Genomic DNA, 16,449 nt, shown 5'->3' with positions numbered 1-16,449 from the left:
TTCTTCGCCAAGAGGGCAATGTGGTGGATGGAAAGGATCGCCTTCTTCTTGTTTCCAATGATTGAGGAGGCTACGAACCCATCCCCAATTCATCCAGAATAGGTGATGACTGATTGGTTGATCCATTCCGGTCACACTGCTTTCGGTGCTTGAGTGAGATTCCATTTCGGAATCCGAGTGACTTGAACTGATGACAAATTCCATTTCGTACGATTGGATAAAGGATTTTCGATATAAAAATGATTTTTCGGCTATCGGGTGGTATTCTATTTACATAGGATATCTATATATAGAGATCAAAAGATTTCATAGATTACGGAGGAATTTGCGGGGTATGTCAGGTAAAGTTTAAAGTAACAGATACGATAAGATATGATTTAGCAGATACGCTAAGATATGAAGTTTGTCTATACACTACTCATGCAATTAATGTAGCAAGACGTGTCTAGACTAATAATGATAAGCAGGTAATTTCCTATGGATGATAAGTAGATGATTTCCGACTAGAAATGATAAGCAAAACTTTTGACATGCAGACACGGTCGAAGTCCAGACTCACTAATGCATCCTAACGACATATCAGTTAGACACACTAATGCAGACCTGGTTCACTAAGACCACCGCTCTGATACCAACTGAAAGGACCCGTTCATATACATTATAAACGATTCATAATAGTTGATTACATTGCGAGGTATTTGACCTATATATGATATATTTTACAAACATTGCATTCGTTTTTAAAAGACAATCTTTCTTTACATCAAAAATTGACAGGCATGCATACCATTTCATAATATCCACTATCCAACTATAAATTGATTTAATAATAATCTTTGATGAACTCAATGACTCGAATGCAACGTTCTTCGAAATATGCTATGAAAGACTCCAAGTAATATCTTTAAAATGAGCAAATGCACAGCGGAAGATTTCTTTAACACCTGAGAATAAACATGCTTTAAAGTGTCAACCAAAAGGTTGGTGAGTTCATTAGTTTATCATAATCATTTATTTCCATCATTTTAATAGACCACAAGAATTTCATTTCCAGTTCTCATAAATATACGTCCCATGCATAGAGACAAAAAAATAATCATTCATATGGTGAACACCTGGTAACCGACATTAACTAGATACATATAAGAATATCCCCTATCATTCCGGGATCCTCCTTCGGACATGATATAATTTCGAAGTACTAAAGCATCCGGTACTTTGGATGGGGTTTGTTAGGCCCAATAGATCTATCATTAGGATTCGCGTCAATTAGGGTGTCTGTTCCCTAATTCTTAGATTACCAGACTTAATAAAAAGGGGCATATTCGATTTCGATAATTCAACCATATAATGTAGTTTCGATTACTTGTGTCTATTTCGAAAAACATTTATAAAAATTGCGCATGTATTCTCAGCCCAAAAATATAAAGGGTAAAAAGGCAAATGAAACTCACCATACTGTATTTCGTAGTAAAAATACATATAACGTCATTGAACAAGTGCAAGGTTGGCCTCGGATTCACGAACCTAAATTAATTATATATATTTATGTGTTGGTCAATATTTGTCTAACAAATTAGGTCAAGTCATAGTGTACCACAATCCTAATGCTCGAGACTAATATGCAAAAGTCAACAAAAGTAAATTTGACTCAAAATAATTTCCAAAAATTTATACATGATTAATATATAGTTTAAATATCGTCGTTTTATATTTTTAAATATTTTTAAAAGATTTATTAGAGTAAATAATATAATTTATTTATTAATAAATAAAATTTTATATTATATTTATATAATAAAATATACTTTTATATATATTAAGTAATAAAATTTATAGGGTTCATTTAATATTATAAAGATAATATGATACGTATTATTAAAGTAAGTTATTACACGTAGTAAAATATGTTTGTATCAAATATTTATTTGATAAAATAATATCTATAATGATAGTAAGTAAAAGTTGTATTATTTTGTAATAATAATTATTATTATAAAAATATCAATATTTATAATTACTAAGATGACATTATGATAAAACGATAATTCTAATTATGATAACTTTAATATTTACGATAATTTTTAATATTATCTTTAAAATAATAATTCTATTTAAAATAATAATAATAATGATATTTTATAGTAACAATGACATTTGTATTAAAATGATAATTTTTGTTAAAATGATAGTTTTAATACTAACGATAATTTTAATAATAATAGTAATGATAAAAATAATAAGAACGATAATTTTATCTAAATCAATATCTTATAATATTTTAATTTCATCATGATACTCTTACCCATTATTTCCTAATCGTTTCGTTTAATAGCTTTTAATCGTCTTTTATATCGTGTTCGTAATAATGATAATAATAGTAATCAAAATAATTAGGTGTTACAACTATTTGTTTTAATTACACTAATATTAATAATGATAGTTACTATAACATTATTAACGATAATACTAATAATTATCTTAATGATAATATAGTAATAATAATAATAACAATAACAATAACCATTTTTAAATAATGATATATATATTAATAATGATGATAATAATAATAATACCAATAATAATAATAATAATAATAATAATAATAATAATAATAATAATAATAATAATAATAATAATAATAATAATAATAATAATAATTGGATAATAATAATAATACTAATTATAACTTTAACGATAATAACGATAGTAATAATAAAAAAAATAACAATTTTTAATGATAAATCCTTTTATTGATAAAGATAATAATAATAATAATAAGAAAAAACTAGAACGACGATAATAACGATGATAATAATAATCATTTTTAATAATAATACAAAAATTCGATGGACTATAACTTCAAATCCGTTCATCGAAATCATTCGATATCTAAATGAAAAGTTCTTAATTTTTCGCTAGCTTTCCAACGACATGAATATCTTATACCTTATCTCAGTCGCATATATAACTAATTCAGGATTCAACATAACCTAACTAAAGGCAATATCAAAAGTACAAACATGCATAATCCTATATACTCGAGCACTAGTCAGGGATACACTATTATGTGTAAAAGTTAAATTATGAGTACTCGCGTATCAATATTGAGATTCAATATTGCAGGAAAGGTACGTAGACGCAACGGAGATGATAAACACTATATTGACCTCACGAGCATACCCATGAACCATACCAATCACCTCCATAGCTATAACCCATAATTTCCTTAATCCAATCCCACTCGAAAAACAATTTCGAAATCACTCAGACAGCACTCTGACGTAATATTTTATGTATACTAATAATATCTTGAAATAATACGGAGTAAATATATATATGTAAATCGATTGAGAGAGTTTAGCGAAAAATATTTTCAAGTTTCTATGAAATAATGAAACCTATTGAATTCTATTTATAATAGATTTTTGAATTATTAAAGTGAATTATTAAAGTATGAATTATTAAAGTGAATTATTAAAGTATGAATTATTAAAGTGAATTATTAAAGTATGAATTATTAAAGTGAATTATTAAAGTATGAATTATTAAAGTGAATTATTAAAGTTAAAGTAAAGTAAAAATAAAGTAAAGGTAAAGTTTAAGTATAGTAAAAGTATAAAACTATGTACGTATAATACGCGTATAAATATATATAATATTAATTTAAATCGTTATATATATTTAATAAAATAAAATATAAATATCGTTATCTTTATCATACTGGTTAAGTAATGAGTTGTCAAAAGTGGTTCTAGATATTTATAAAAGTTATATACGTTTTAATAATAAAGTTCTTTTTAAACTGAAAACGTTTTTGTACGTTTGAAACTAAATCAAATAAATATAATAATTTTGTTTTCCAAAACCAAATATATTTTTAAGAATCATTTTGTTTAAAGGTTAAAATAATGGAAATCGTTATATCATAAAATGTTTTAAAAAAGTAGAATCATATATATTCATAATAGGTTTCAAGTTTTTAAATTACAGTTTGTTGGTGAAGCATGGGATGAAGTTCAAAGGTTAAATAAACGTATGAAATCATCTTAATGAAAAATGTCGAGTTACTTAACTTGTCGATATCCAACATCTATGTTATTTACACTTCACGTTCTTACTTATAAATCACTTTACCATTTTCCGAATGTTGTCAAAAAGAATAGATTTCTTAAATCACAGTGGACCTCATAACATAGACCCGTAATCATATCATAATGTATCTGATAAATCAACAATTTGATATTATCTTCTAATTCCATCGATAAACATATTGAAACAAATACGATCATGTAAAGTATTATACGTTTAATACTTTATTAATATTCTCAAGTTATAATATATATATACATATTTATTTATATATAACGGTTCGTGAATCGTCTGAATTTGGTCGAGGTTATAATGAATGTATGAACACAATTTAAAATTCTTGAGATTTAACTTAACAAACTTTGCTTATCGTGTCGGAATAATATAAAGATAAAGTTTAAATTTGATTGGAAATTTCCGGGTTGTCACAGCGGGGAGGGGGGTTATACCGGCCATGCCCTCGGATTGGTCCAAGTTTCCTCCAAACGGGTAGCGGAGGCAGCTGGGCTGCTTACATACAGATGAAGTTGCTAGACAAACGGTTACCTCAATACAGCAATAGATTGGATACCAGAACTTGAATGATTCACTTTGAAGGATATTCCTAGCTATACTCGTTTCACATACAATAAATATCCATGCTAGATATACATGAGGCCAACTGAAATCCCTTACGGGAATCGAACCTGTGTATTCGACATGAAAAGACGATGTCCTAACCCAAAATTCTTCATATACCACTCCGTGGGCTCTGAGAATAGAAGTGGTTATTCATTCAGGGTGCTCGGTCGGTGCTCCTGGAGCATGAACGAGCTAAGACTGATTGAATCAGCCGCAGAATTTTCCTTAAGTTTCTTAAGCCGACTCGCAAGCTTTCATGTATAATCATCCACACATTCGATGCATTAGAGTCGAATTTCATCAAAGCAATTGAGCCCATGTTCCAAAATGTCTACATGGCCGGACCATTGGCTGTTACTCTGAACCAAATAGAAAATGTGGAGAAAAAGGTAACCGAATGAGGAACAAAGCTAAGGAGTAGAATAAAATGATGGAAATTGCGACGAGTCCAAATGGTTTGTCTTCTTTGATGTGATTATTTAGGTACAATGTTACAAAATTTTATGAATTTGTCTTCTTTAAATTTTATGAATTTGTTCGGGTAACATACTTTCTTTGATGTGATTATTAAGGTACAATGTTACAAAATGAGATTTTAGTTTCTTGATAACTTGGTAATTTCATTAGCAAGTTTCTCTGTATCCAAAGAAGATGACCCATTAAATTCAGTAGTGATTTCCGCCTTTTTCTTCCACTCTAAAGCTTTCTTTCTCATTCTTCCACCTTCCTCTTCGTCCATTAACATCCTTACAAGCTTCTCGACTTCATCCCTCTTTACATTCTTCCCCATCTCCATACCAACCTCCCATTCTTTACACATTTGTCTGCAATTAGTTACTTGATCACCCGAAAATGGGCAACAAATCATTGGTACGCCGGCCGACAAGCTCTCAATGATCGAGCCCCACCCACCATGAGTCAAGAACCCGCCAACTGAAGGGTGGTTCAACACCTCTTCTTGTGAACACTAACTTCCAACAAATCCTTTCTCGTTTATCGCTTCCTCTAATTCTTTAGCTAAAACACTAGGCTTACCATCAACCAAATCATTTCTTATAATCCATAAAAATTCATGGTTGCTGTTAACAAGTCCCCAACCAAGTTCTACAAGATCTTGCGAGGACATTACTGCTATGCTTCCAAAGTTGACATACACCACCGAATTCGGCTCTTTCGATTGGAGCCACTTGACACACTCTGGTTCTTCCCTCCAAAGACTATAACCACTAAAAGTTGTTTCTTTTTCAGGAATACGATTCAAAAGTAATTCTAGTGGTCCGACTGTGTAAACGTTTGGAACAATGGTTCTAATCTCTTCGACAAGACTAGTTTCTAGTTCATTAAATGTATGGAGGATCATATGTGAAACTTTATCAGCTGCCTGAGCAGTTTGCAACAAGTATTTAAGTTCGAGGTGATTCGGGTCTGCAGTCAACGCCATCTCAGATAGATCTTTCAAACGGATATGTTCCATTCCAGGAATCCAACCGATCTTCATATCAAGATAACCATTTGTCAAGTAACTTTCTTCTGCAAAAATAATGCAAGATTGTTTATTTAAGTTCACACTTACTAAAATGTTGATAACCGGCAACCAGACCGGCCAATAATCGGCTGCTCGAAAATAACTCAAAAGAGAGTTGAATACCATAAAATAAAAAGTATCGACTCTTAAACAATAGTTGGTGCAAATGTGAGCTAGTACCTTTGATAGATTTTTTTTTTTTAAACCTTTGATTGCAGTTTATCACATAAGACCATTTTTAACGCTATCGTGGTGGGGGATTTTTGGCATCATCACGCCACCATGGCGCCACAATGCGGCGCGATGTGATGTAAATGTTGCTGGCGTGATGGGAGGCATCACGGGAAGGAAAATTAGGCGTGAAGGGATTTAAACAAATCAGATTTTGGATAAATGCATTTATAATAATTTTACTAATTAAATAAAAATAATAAAATAACCCCATTACACCACATCACTCCATCATCATTTCAAACTTTATCATGCTATCACATCATCACAATTGCCACATTAGCACTATACCCTACAAAACTCCCAAACACCCTATCATGCCATCACCATTAAAAATGGTCTAAATAACGTTCATGTATTAAAATCAAACTTAGTCAAGCTTTCTAATAGAGGGTTATGTTACCGGCTTTCAGTTTTTTCCTTTTTGGAATTGAGAAACAAGTAAAAAATCGAACCTTTAAGTGGTAAGATTCCTATGTCCGTAAGAACTTTCACTTGGTAAGTTCCCATAAAACCGCAAGCAGCCATGGTCCAAAAAAGGATGATTGGAACCTTAAGCTTCTCAGCAGCATCAATCATGTTGGTGTATGTCATAAACCCATCACAAATAATACAAGTCACTGGAGTTTCGAGCCCAGAAACAAGATCAAGAAATAAATTGTAAAAGTTCGTTGCAAGGTGGACCCAGATTTCAACTAAAGTTGGAATATGTTCGACACCGTCATCCGCTTGACCACCAGAAACCGTTACAAAATCAAAACCAGGAGTACCGTTTAGCAAATGGGTCGCACCAGACTTAGCGAGTCGGTTATGGTTGGATTGGGTGCTGATAAAGGTTATATGGAAGCCTTTGTGGTGCAATAGTTTGGCTAGTTTGAGCATACACTTGATATGGCTTTGTGCTGGAAATGGTATGAACACCACATGAGGCTTCTTTTCATTGTTTATGGCTACTGCATCCATTTTTTGAGTTTTTTTTTTTTTTTTTTTTATGTGTTTAATTAGGCTGCAACATGTTCTATGGTTCGGTCCAATTTTCAGTATATATAAATTATGGTTAGGTCCAATTTTCTGTATAAATTAAAATTAAATGGTCACAATAGCTTTGGAAATCGTTATCAGTCTGTTAATTTCTATGTATATATATATGTAGTTTTTGTCGTAGCTTAATGTTTGTCCCTTACTAGATTCATTATTTATGAAGAAGCTTCATGGTCAATCACGTCTCTGTGCCGTAGCACATAATTCATTATTTTGGTAAATTTGTTTATTTTTTATTTACGTATATGAACTCCAAATGATATCAAACATATGGTTATACCTTACAATCTTTGTTTTTGATACGAGTACATAACATCATGGTTACCTGTGTTCGAGATTTTAAAAATTGCCCCTTATAGACGTTAAATTATTAAAATGTTATCAACTGAAAAGAAAGTTTTCAAAACAGCTGTAACACAAAGTGTTTTATTCTTAAATAAGTCACGTTTCCATTTGCCTCTGTTTACGAAGGGGTGTCTGATTCTAGGTCTCCTAGAAACAGATCATAGATTGAGTAAAGTGACAAAAAAAACATCAATCTTACATATTCAACTAAGAGTTGTACAGAAACAGATCATTTTAAACAGGCCCTTAGCCTCAACACCCCATGGCCCCCTTGCCATTGTGAAATGGGTTATATAAGCAGATAGATGCTGTAAAAAAAAAAAACAACTGCTCACAAGTATTTGTTTTTGTTTTAAAAAATTTCATAACTAATCAATATGTTGCATGTGAATACTATCTATATATAAGAATCCTTCGTCAGAATAAACCTTGAGCTACTTTTAATGTGTTTCCCTTATATTCGTATGAAATTGATCGTATCGCTGTGATACATGATCATGGTTTTCTACATCACAAAAATAAGGTAGGTAGAAATCGATACTTTTAAAATATCTTATGGGATCATATTTAACAAAGTCTCGATCAATAGTCAAGTACATAACTAAATGTTAAATTTTACTGCCCATGTGTCCATACCAATTCGAAGATCAATTTACATTACAGTATAAAAATACTACCACAACCGGTACGAAGCACTCCAGAATGCAAATTATATCTTAAAGGTTTTGCTAACCATTTGACTATGAGCTTAACAATCGAATATTACTAATGGATCAAAAATAGGCTTGAAAATTTTTTTTTTTTTTTTTTTTTTTTTTTTTTTTTTTTTTTTTTTTTGAAAGGCAATGTTAGTGGTTAGCTCACGAAGTTAATTCACGAAAATCCCCCCCCCCCCCCGAGACTCGAACCCTGGTCTCCTCGAACACCATGTTAACATGGTGACCAATGAGGCAAAGCCCCATTGGCAATAGGCTTGAAAAATTAAGTGTATCCTTTTTTATGGAAAGGAAAAAACACATACATATCATCACATTACTCAAACTCACAACCTCAAGGATTATAAAAGCCTTCGTTAAATTAAGTGTATGTAATTCATACTACGTAGTAATTTGTGTAAGATTAATACTTCGTATTTCAATTAGAAAGAGAAGCATCCTGTAATGTAGTGGTTGGTAGCATCAAAAGCTTTGTCCCGACCTCGCTGTCACATACAATATATACTTTCGATTTTGATTGGCATTAAAAAATCCATGGTACTGTCATATTTTTCTAAAAGTCTACTTGTATGTTAGCTGTTTGGTCTTGTGCTTTCAAAACTTCCATAGAAGATGCTTTATATTATGGTGTAGGCTTGTTAAAAATTATTAGACTATTAGTATAGGTCTAACCCAATTGTATATATGGGTTCGGTCCATTAGGGTTTAGGTAGGTGATTAGAGTTGTAATTGTACTCTATAAATATTCATTAATGTGATATAGAATACCCACGGGCGAGGTTTCTATCATCTTACAAAAATAAAACTAGAGAACTGCAAGCTAAGCCATCCTCTGTCGGATAGTTAACGTTACTATTAGGCCGAATGAATCGAAATCGAATCCCATCAATTGTTAACATGAGATAACATTGTCCCACTATATTGCTGCCTTGATGTACTGTTATATTAGATACAAATAAAGTTCGGCAAACATCATTTGAGGTACTATGTTGTCAGGTGGAAGATCCTCCATAGTGACTTATGTGTTAGTAAAATAAAGCAAAAAAAAAAAAAAAAAAAATTGATAAGGAAACTGGACTTTTGGATTACGAGTGATTCTTTCATCAATTCTCATGTATCAAATACCTAAACGGCTACATATTCACATTCCTTAATTAGTAAAATTGAATGTTTTCATGAAAGTTATAGGCTCCTTTGCCTTTTATAAATTAGCAAATCATGAAGAGTTTTATGAGGTTCTCTCTTTTATGTGATAACAACTAAGAAATTATACAAATCATCAGTTGATTAAAATCTCATTCAAATGTTATTATGATATCAGAGCCTACGACATCGATCCTTTGATCAAGATACTCATTTTTCTCATCTAAATGATCCACTAAGAATTGGCTACCATGTATCCCAACTCGCCAAACTAGCAACACGCAAAATGAGGAAGAAACAAAGAAATTATACTTCAATGACTATAGATTGTGGAAGGAAGAACATGAATGCAAAAAATGGCTGACAACAAAGGAATCAAACTATGTAATGGGAGCACAACTGGGAGCACAATTGTTGTCGTTAGATCAGCTTTTGAAATTTGGCTGGGGACTTGCTAATGGCAACTGTTATTTTCTTTGGATAAATAGACCGGATATGATAATTGGAGAGTTTGCTATTTTGACTCTAGAAATTCAAGATACCGTTAAAAAGAGAGGCTTTATAGTAGGATAGTGCTCACAGGAAGAGGTGCTGAATCACCCTTCGGTTGGTGGTTTATTGACTGATTGTGAGTGGGCTTCGCCCATAAAGAGCTTAGCGGCCGGGGTACCTGTAACTTGTTGGCCATTTTTTGGGGGACTAATGGACCAACTGTAGACAAATATGCAAGGAATGGGAAGTTGGGATGGAGATTGGGAACAAGAACGTTAGCATGAATGAAGTTGAGAGGCTTGTGAGGGTGCTATTGGTACTGACTATGGAACAAAGTTAAAAACAAAGTTAAAGAGCGAAAGATAATGATGGAAATTGCGACAAGTCCTGATCGTTTGTTATCTTTGAATGTTGAGAAACCCGCCAACGACAAGTATATGCTTTTACGAAAGCTTTCGTAAGCTTTTTGATAAACCCTGTTTAGTATATATCCATGAGAGTCGTATAAATAAAACGATTCGTGTACTATATACCTAGAGTTGTGTTGTAATGCTCCTTAATGTTAAAGCAATAAGACTAACAAGATATCTCTAGTTTCAACTAAAACTATGGTGGGTGATATTGGTCAACCACTAGTTTAAGCTTATAAGTCCACGACACATGAGTGGCTCCGATACCATATGTACTAGCCCCCCCCCCCCCCCCCCCCCCCAAAAAAAAGGTTACGTAATAGACTAACCAGATATCTCTAAGTTTCAACTAAAAATCATTCTTTAGCCACTACTTTAAGCTTATAAGGGGCTTACAATTTCATTCTCTATCCGATATGAGATGGGTTCTTACATGCACAATGAGGGGCACACATTGATTGAATTGAAAATAGATGTTTGAATATAACAAGAGCTTGCTTGACATATACTCCGTCATAAACTTCAAGAATTTGTTGAGTTTGGGTAACATACTTTCTTAGATAAATATAGTAAGTATGTAATTATTAAGTTACAATGTTAAAAAAATGAGGATTTTAGTTTCTTGATAACTTGGTAATATCATTAGCAAGTTTCTCCGTATCCAAAGAAGACGACCCACTGATTTCAGTAGCAATTTCCGCCTTTTTCTTCCACTCTAAAGCTTTCTTTCTCATTACACTTTCGCCTTCATCCATTAATATCCTCACAAGCTTCTCAACTTCATCCCTCTTTACATTCTTCCCCATCTCCATACCAACCTCCCATTCTTTACACATTTGTCTGCAATTAGTTATTTGATCACCCGAAAATGGACAACAAATCATTGGTACGCCAGCTGTCAAGCTCTCAATGATCGACCCCCATCCACCATGAGTCAAGAACCCTCCAACTGAAGGGTGGTTCAACACCTCTTCCTGTGAACACCAACTTGCTATAAAACCTTTTTTGTTCACGGCGTCCTCGAGTTCTTGAGGCAAAACTACAGGCTCCCCACCAACCAAATCATTCCTTATAATCCATAAAAATTCATAGTTGCTGTTAACAAGTCCCCAACCAAGTTCTACAAGATCTTCGGAGGACATTACTGCTATACTTCCAAAGTTGACATACACCACCGAATTCGGCTCTTTCGATTGGAGCCACTTGACACACTCCGGTTCTTCCTTCCATAAACTATAACCACTTAAAGTTATTTGTTTTTCAGAAATATGATTCAAAAGTAATTCTAGTGGTCCGACCGTGTAAACGTTTGGAACGATGGTTCTAATCTCTTCTACAAGACTAGATTCTAGTTCTTGAAAAGTATGGAGGATCAAATGTGAAACTTTGTCAGCTGCCTGAGCGGTTTCCGAGAGGTATTCGAGTCCGAGGTGATTCGGGTCTGCGCTCAGCATCATCTCCGATAGATCTTTCAAACGGATATGTTCCATTCCAGGAATCCAATCGATTTTCATTTCAAGATAACCATTTGTCAAGTAACTTTCTTCTGCAAAAATAATGCAAGAGTGGCCAGTTAACTACAAACATAATAAAATGTTAATCAACTCTAGTCGAATTTCTAGTATATTTAACATATATAGATCTGGATCAGAAATGACCAGCCCACAACAAATTAACCATGAAGTTCCATTACTCAACTCTAGAGCAAATTTTTATAAAAATTTGGAATTGAGAGACAAGTAAAAAAATCGAACCTTTAAGCGGTAAGATCCCTTTCTCCTTAAGAGCTTTCGCTTGGTAATTTCCCATAAACCCACAAGCAGCCATGGTGTAAAAAAGGATGATGGGAACTTTAAGCTTCTCAGCAGCATTAATCATGTTGGTGTAAGTCATAAACCCATCACAAATAATACATGTTACTGGAGTTTCAAGCCCAGAAACAAGATCAAGAAATAAATTGTAAAAGGTGGTTGCAAGGTGGACCCAGAGTTCAGCTAAAGTTGGAATATGTTCGACACCATCATCCGCAGTACTACCATCAGAAAATGTTTTGAAATCAAAACCAGGAGTGCTGTTAGTCGCACCAGACTTAGCGAGTCGGTTGTGGTTGGATTGGGAGTTGATAAAGGTTATATGGAAGCCCTTGTGGTGCAGTAGTTTGGCTAGTTTGAGCATACACTTGATATGGCTTTGTGCAGGAAATGGTATGAATACCACATGTGGCTTCTTTTCATTGTTTATGGCTACTGCATCCATTTTTGTGTGTGTTTGATGTGTTTGGCCTGCAACGTGTTACATGGTATATTTATAAAGGGTTTTGTTAGCATATTGCTCACCCTAGGTAACATGCAATTTAGTGAACTCATAAACATAAGAATTTATATTTATAATTAATACTGTATGACATAGAATTGATAATATCAGATTGAATTAATAAATATTCAAATGAAAATAATAACATATAAAGAAATTTCTAATTTACAAAATACACCTTAGTGTGCGATAAGAACACATATTAGCAAAACTCATATAAATTAAATGGTCAGAATAGCCTTTGAAATTGTTATTGTTAAAGAATAATGAATAACCCGCAAATTATTATGCATTATTGATGTACTATTTATAAGGTACATAAATCCTAAACTCACAAACGAGCCAGACTATCTTAACTAATTTAAACTTTATCTATGATACGCCGTCGAAGTACAGGAAAAATTGGGAAATTTCGAGACCGGAAGAAAACGCTAATTAATATATATAATATTATATTAAATGAATAAATAAATAAATAAATGATACCTTATTCTCTCTTATTTGTTGCAATAGGAAAGTTCTTGTCAATTTTAGTTGAATATTATTTGGCAAAAAAATTTTGTAACGTTTTTTTATGTCATGGCATGTTTTGTCTAAAAATTATACAATCCATTGATACACAACTTTGTGGACGATAACAATGTTATTCAACGCCGCAAAAAGAGTTATTTCAATTTTTTTAAAGATTTACAACTTAGTCAAGTTAGTTGATTAATCCGCCAATAATATTCAATAACCAATTTAATGTAGAACATATATTTACACCCACTTTTTTTTTTTTTTGTTAAGTATATTCCTTTGCTTAAACTTAATAAAGGCTATAAATAAAGGCTACGTTTAAGCTTAAAATGTATGAGTCTATAGTTGAATTAGTTTTAAAGTTTCAAAGTCAACTTCGTTCACCACTACGTTGTTTCAGAACCGTTCCATGGACTTCCCTAAAAGCTAATATATTCCTTTTTAGTAATAAATTTTTTATTTAAATTTAGTTTTAGTATTTATTCATAGGAATATTTTTACTATTAAAAGAACAAGGAGTTGGCGTAGCGGTGGTGACCTGACTTCTCATATGAGAGTTCAAGGGTTCGACTCTCAATCGCTGCAAAATATCCCTTATTGTTACCCACTCATTCCATCCTTGAAGGTTGCGGATGTCTTGCGTTCGAACGTCATCTGAGGGAGTTTTACCCCGTTCAAGCCACGCCAGTAGCGTAGACAAAGGAGAGAGTTAGAGTGACTCGTTAAAGACAAGAGAAGATGGTGGTTCTTCCTTCTAATGACCGCCATATCTATGATTATTTTCTCCCAGATGAAGCAGCAGGCATCGGTCAGTAGAACCTATAAAAAAGATCTCGACCAGTTTTCCGAAAGGCGTTGGAAATCCAGAACGGCTCAGAGATGGTGCTATTTAGCCCTTCATTTCGACAACAAAGAAGTCATCTTTGACGATTTCCCATTCCTTCCCTGCCAAGCCGCCTCTCTTCGCCATTACTCCTAACCACCGTTCAAAAAAAATAAAAATTCTTACTATTGAGTTAAAAATATTGATTTAATTACGTAAACATAGTTATCGAAAAGATATACTCATAAACCGAGAGAATTGATACGAACATTAAATAAAGAAAATAACTGTACAAGGAAAATGGAACAAATTTGGAAAGGATCGATATTTTTAAATAGAAGGGACAAATAGGAGTAAAAGGAAAAGGAAAAGGAAAACGGTACAAGATGACCTTTTTTTTTTTTTTTTTTTTTAATCATTTGACTTTGATTAAAATGGAAAAAAAAAAAAGTTAAAATTAAAATATTAGAGGCAAAAGCGATTTGCAGGCTGCGCATGTGCACCTTATTTAGATTTTGTTTTGTTTTTTTTTTTTTTTTATCAGTGAACGACGGCAAAGAAAATTATTTTTTTACGGAGGAATCAAGGTTGAGACATAAAAGTGTGTTTAGCGAACGTCAATATTATGTGTACGTGGCGATACCATTTTGGGAGTATTAGGGTGTAAAGAAAACAAAAGAAGTGTCGGGTGTTAGATATAAAATTGGAGGGTTTAGAACGGGCAGTTTTTGAGGATCGATTAAATTTTGAGATCATGGCTTCTCTAATACCATGTTGAGTGATAGTGAATATTATATGAGTTATTATGTATTTCTACTAAAAATATTAGAACGGGTGAACATTTTTTGTGAAGATTAATTTCATCGCAAAAACCACACTAAACGACAAAACTTTCTACTTTCTTAACTTTTTTGGTCAAGTTTTTCTTTTGCAGCGATTAACTGATTTTAAATTTTTTTTTATTTTCTTTTAATATTGTTGGTCAAATGTAAAAAAAAAAAAAAAAAAGCCGACCATGGAATTTGCAGCTCTATATAGCTGCAATTTTTTTGCGTAGATAGTCACTAGACGGATTAATATTTAGTTTATTTATATTTTACTTTTTTATTTATTAGCGACGCAGGGAGTCGGTATAAATTAAGTAATAATTTTTTGTAATTATATTTATGTTTGAATTTCTTTTACCACGTGATTTTCTACATATTGAAAGATCATCTATTGAAATACCTTAACCAATTCAACTGACTAACAAAAATTCTAAAAAATCATCTATATATGTTCTAACTTAACCATTAATGGCAAGTTAACTGAAGGAGAAGTGGTGTTGCTAAAATATCGCCGTTAAAATATTTTCAAATTTTTTAACAACCAGTGGACCCCATTCATGATCGACGCTAATATTGCCGCAAATAAGCAGGAGTGGCGAACGTATAACGACGATTAATTAGTGGCGATGGTTCACCACACAAAAAACCGTGGTTCGAGCTGGTTTTATGTGACGAGTTTCAATGTTCCTAAAAGCATTTTTTCGTAGTGTACTACTGATATCTTATGTATAATTTATAGAGTATAAATTACATAAAATTCTAAATTCACAAACGGCTCGGGTTATATCAACTAACCTAAATCTAACAAAACACGTAGAAATTGACATACATTCATTAATGAAAAGTTAGAAAAGTTAACTGGAAACATATTGAAATCATATCACTGTCATCCGTCAAATCTATAGACCAGCTTACGGACATCCTCACCTAATGAGTAAACGAGTAAACAAGACTCATCAACAAATAATTAGTCAAGTTGAATATCGAAAATTTACTATTCAACTTGAAGGGAGTGTTACAAAACTAAAGAAATACGAACCAAGGTGCTAACCTCATCATTTCTTATTTAAAGATCAAGATCACAACAGCAAGAGATCACTCTGAGAATCACAGCAAGGAAACAGCCTCACCTCAATGGCTACTTGTTAAAATATCAAGCAAATCCAAATACCTTACATGAATAACATAAGGCTCCTTGCCTATTTAGAGTTATAGTCGTTAAAGTTCTACTCAATAGATAGAGAGTTCGAACAATGCAATCAAAAAACGATCAAATCAATTCTTTCAACTTGTAACAAGTTGGACATTTTTCTAACTTGATACATTTATTTGTTAACTAAACTTAATAGGC

General features: G+C 32.6%; 2 protein-coding genes across 2 annotated transcripts; both read right to left on the bottom strand.

Annotated features, from left to right (window-relative positions):
• Positions 1-4,869: 4,869 nt before the first annotated feature.
• Positions 4,870-7,450, bottom strand: LOC139839656 (UDP-glycosyltransferase 85C1-like). Its single transcript, XM_071829784.1, is given in 2 exon segments — positions 4,870-6,243; positions 6,925-7,450. Coding segments are annotated over 2 exon segments (1,443 nt in total). The 5' UTR covers positions 7,433-7,450; the 3' UTR covers positions 4,870-5,308.
• A 3,778-nt stretch (positions 7,451-11,228) lies between these two features.
• On the bottom strand, positions 11,229-12,872 carry LOC139843460 (UDP-glycosyltransferase 85C1-like). The gene is made up of 2 exons (XM_071833538.1): positions 12,371-12,872; positions 11,229-12,162 (listed from the first exon to the last, which is right to left on the bottom strand). Exons 1-2 carry the CDS (start codon positions 12,870-12,872, stop codon positions 11,231-11,233), a joined length of 1,434 nt encoding a protein of 477 aa, XP_071689639.1. The 3' UTR covers positions 11,229-11,230.
• Positions 12,873-16,449: the final 3,577 nt, after the last annotated feature.

Source organism: Rutidosis leptorrhynchoides, chromosome 4, assembly GCF_046630445.1.
Source record: "Rutidosis leptorrhynchoides isolate AG116_Rl617_1_P2 chromosome 4, CSIRO_AGI_Rlap_v1, whole genome shotgun sequence".
Taxonomy (NCBI): domain Eukaryota; kingdom Viridiplantae; phylum Streptophyta; class Magnoliopsida; order Asterales; family Asteraceae; genus Rutidosis; species Rutidosis leptorrhynchoides.
This window is presented reverse-complemented; position numbering and strand designations above follow the sequence as displayed.

Coding starts and splice junctions, on each gene's coding strand:
- LOC139843460 (XM_071833538.1), bottom strand. CDS start 12,872: ATGGATGCAGTAGCCATAAACAATGAAAAGAAGCCACATGTGGTATTC. Junction 12,163..12,370: donor AGGGATCTTACCGCTTAAAG/GTTCGATTTTTT, acceptor TTATTTTTGCAG/AAGAAAGTTACTTGACAAAT.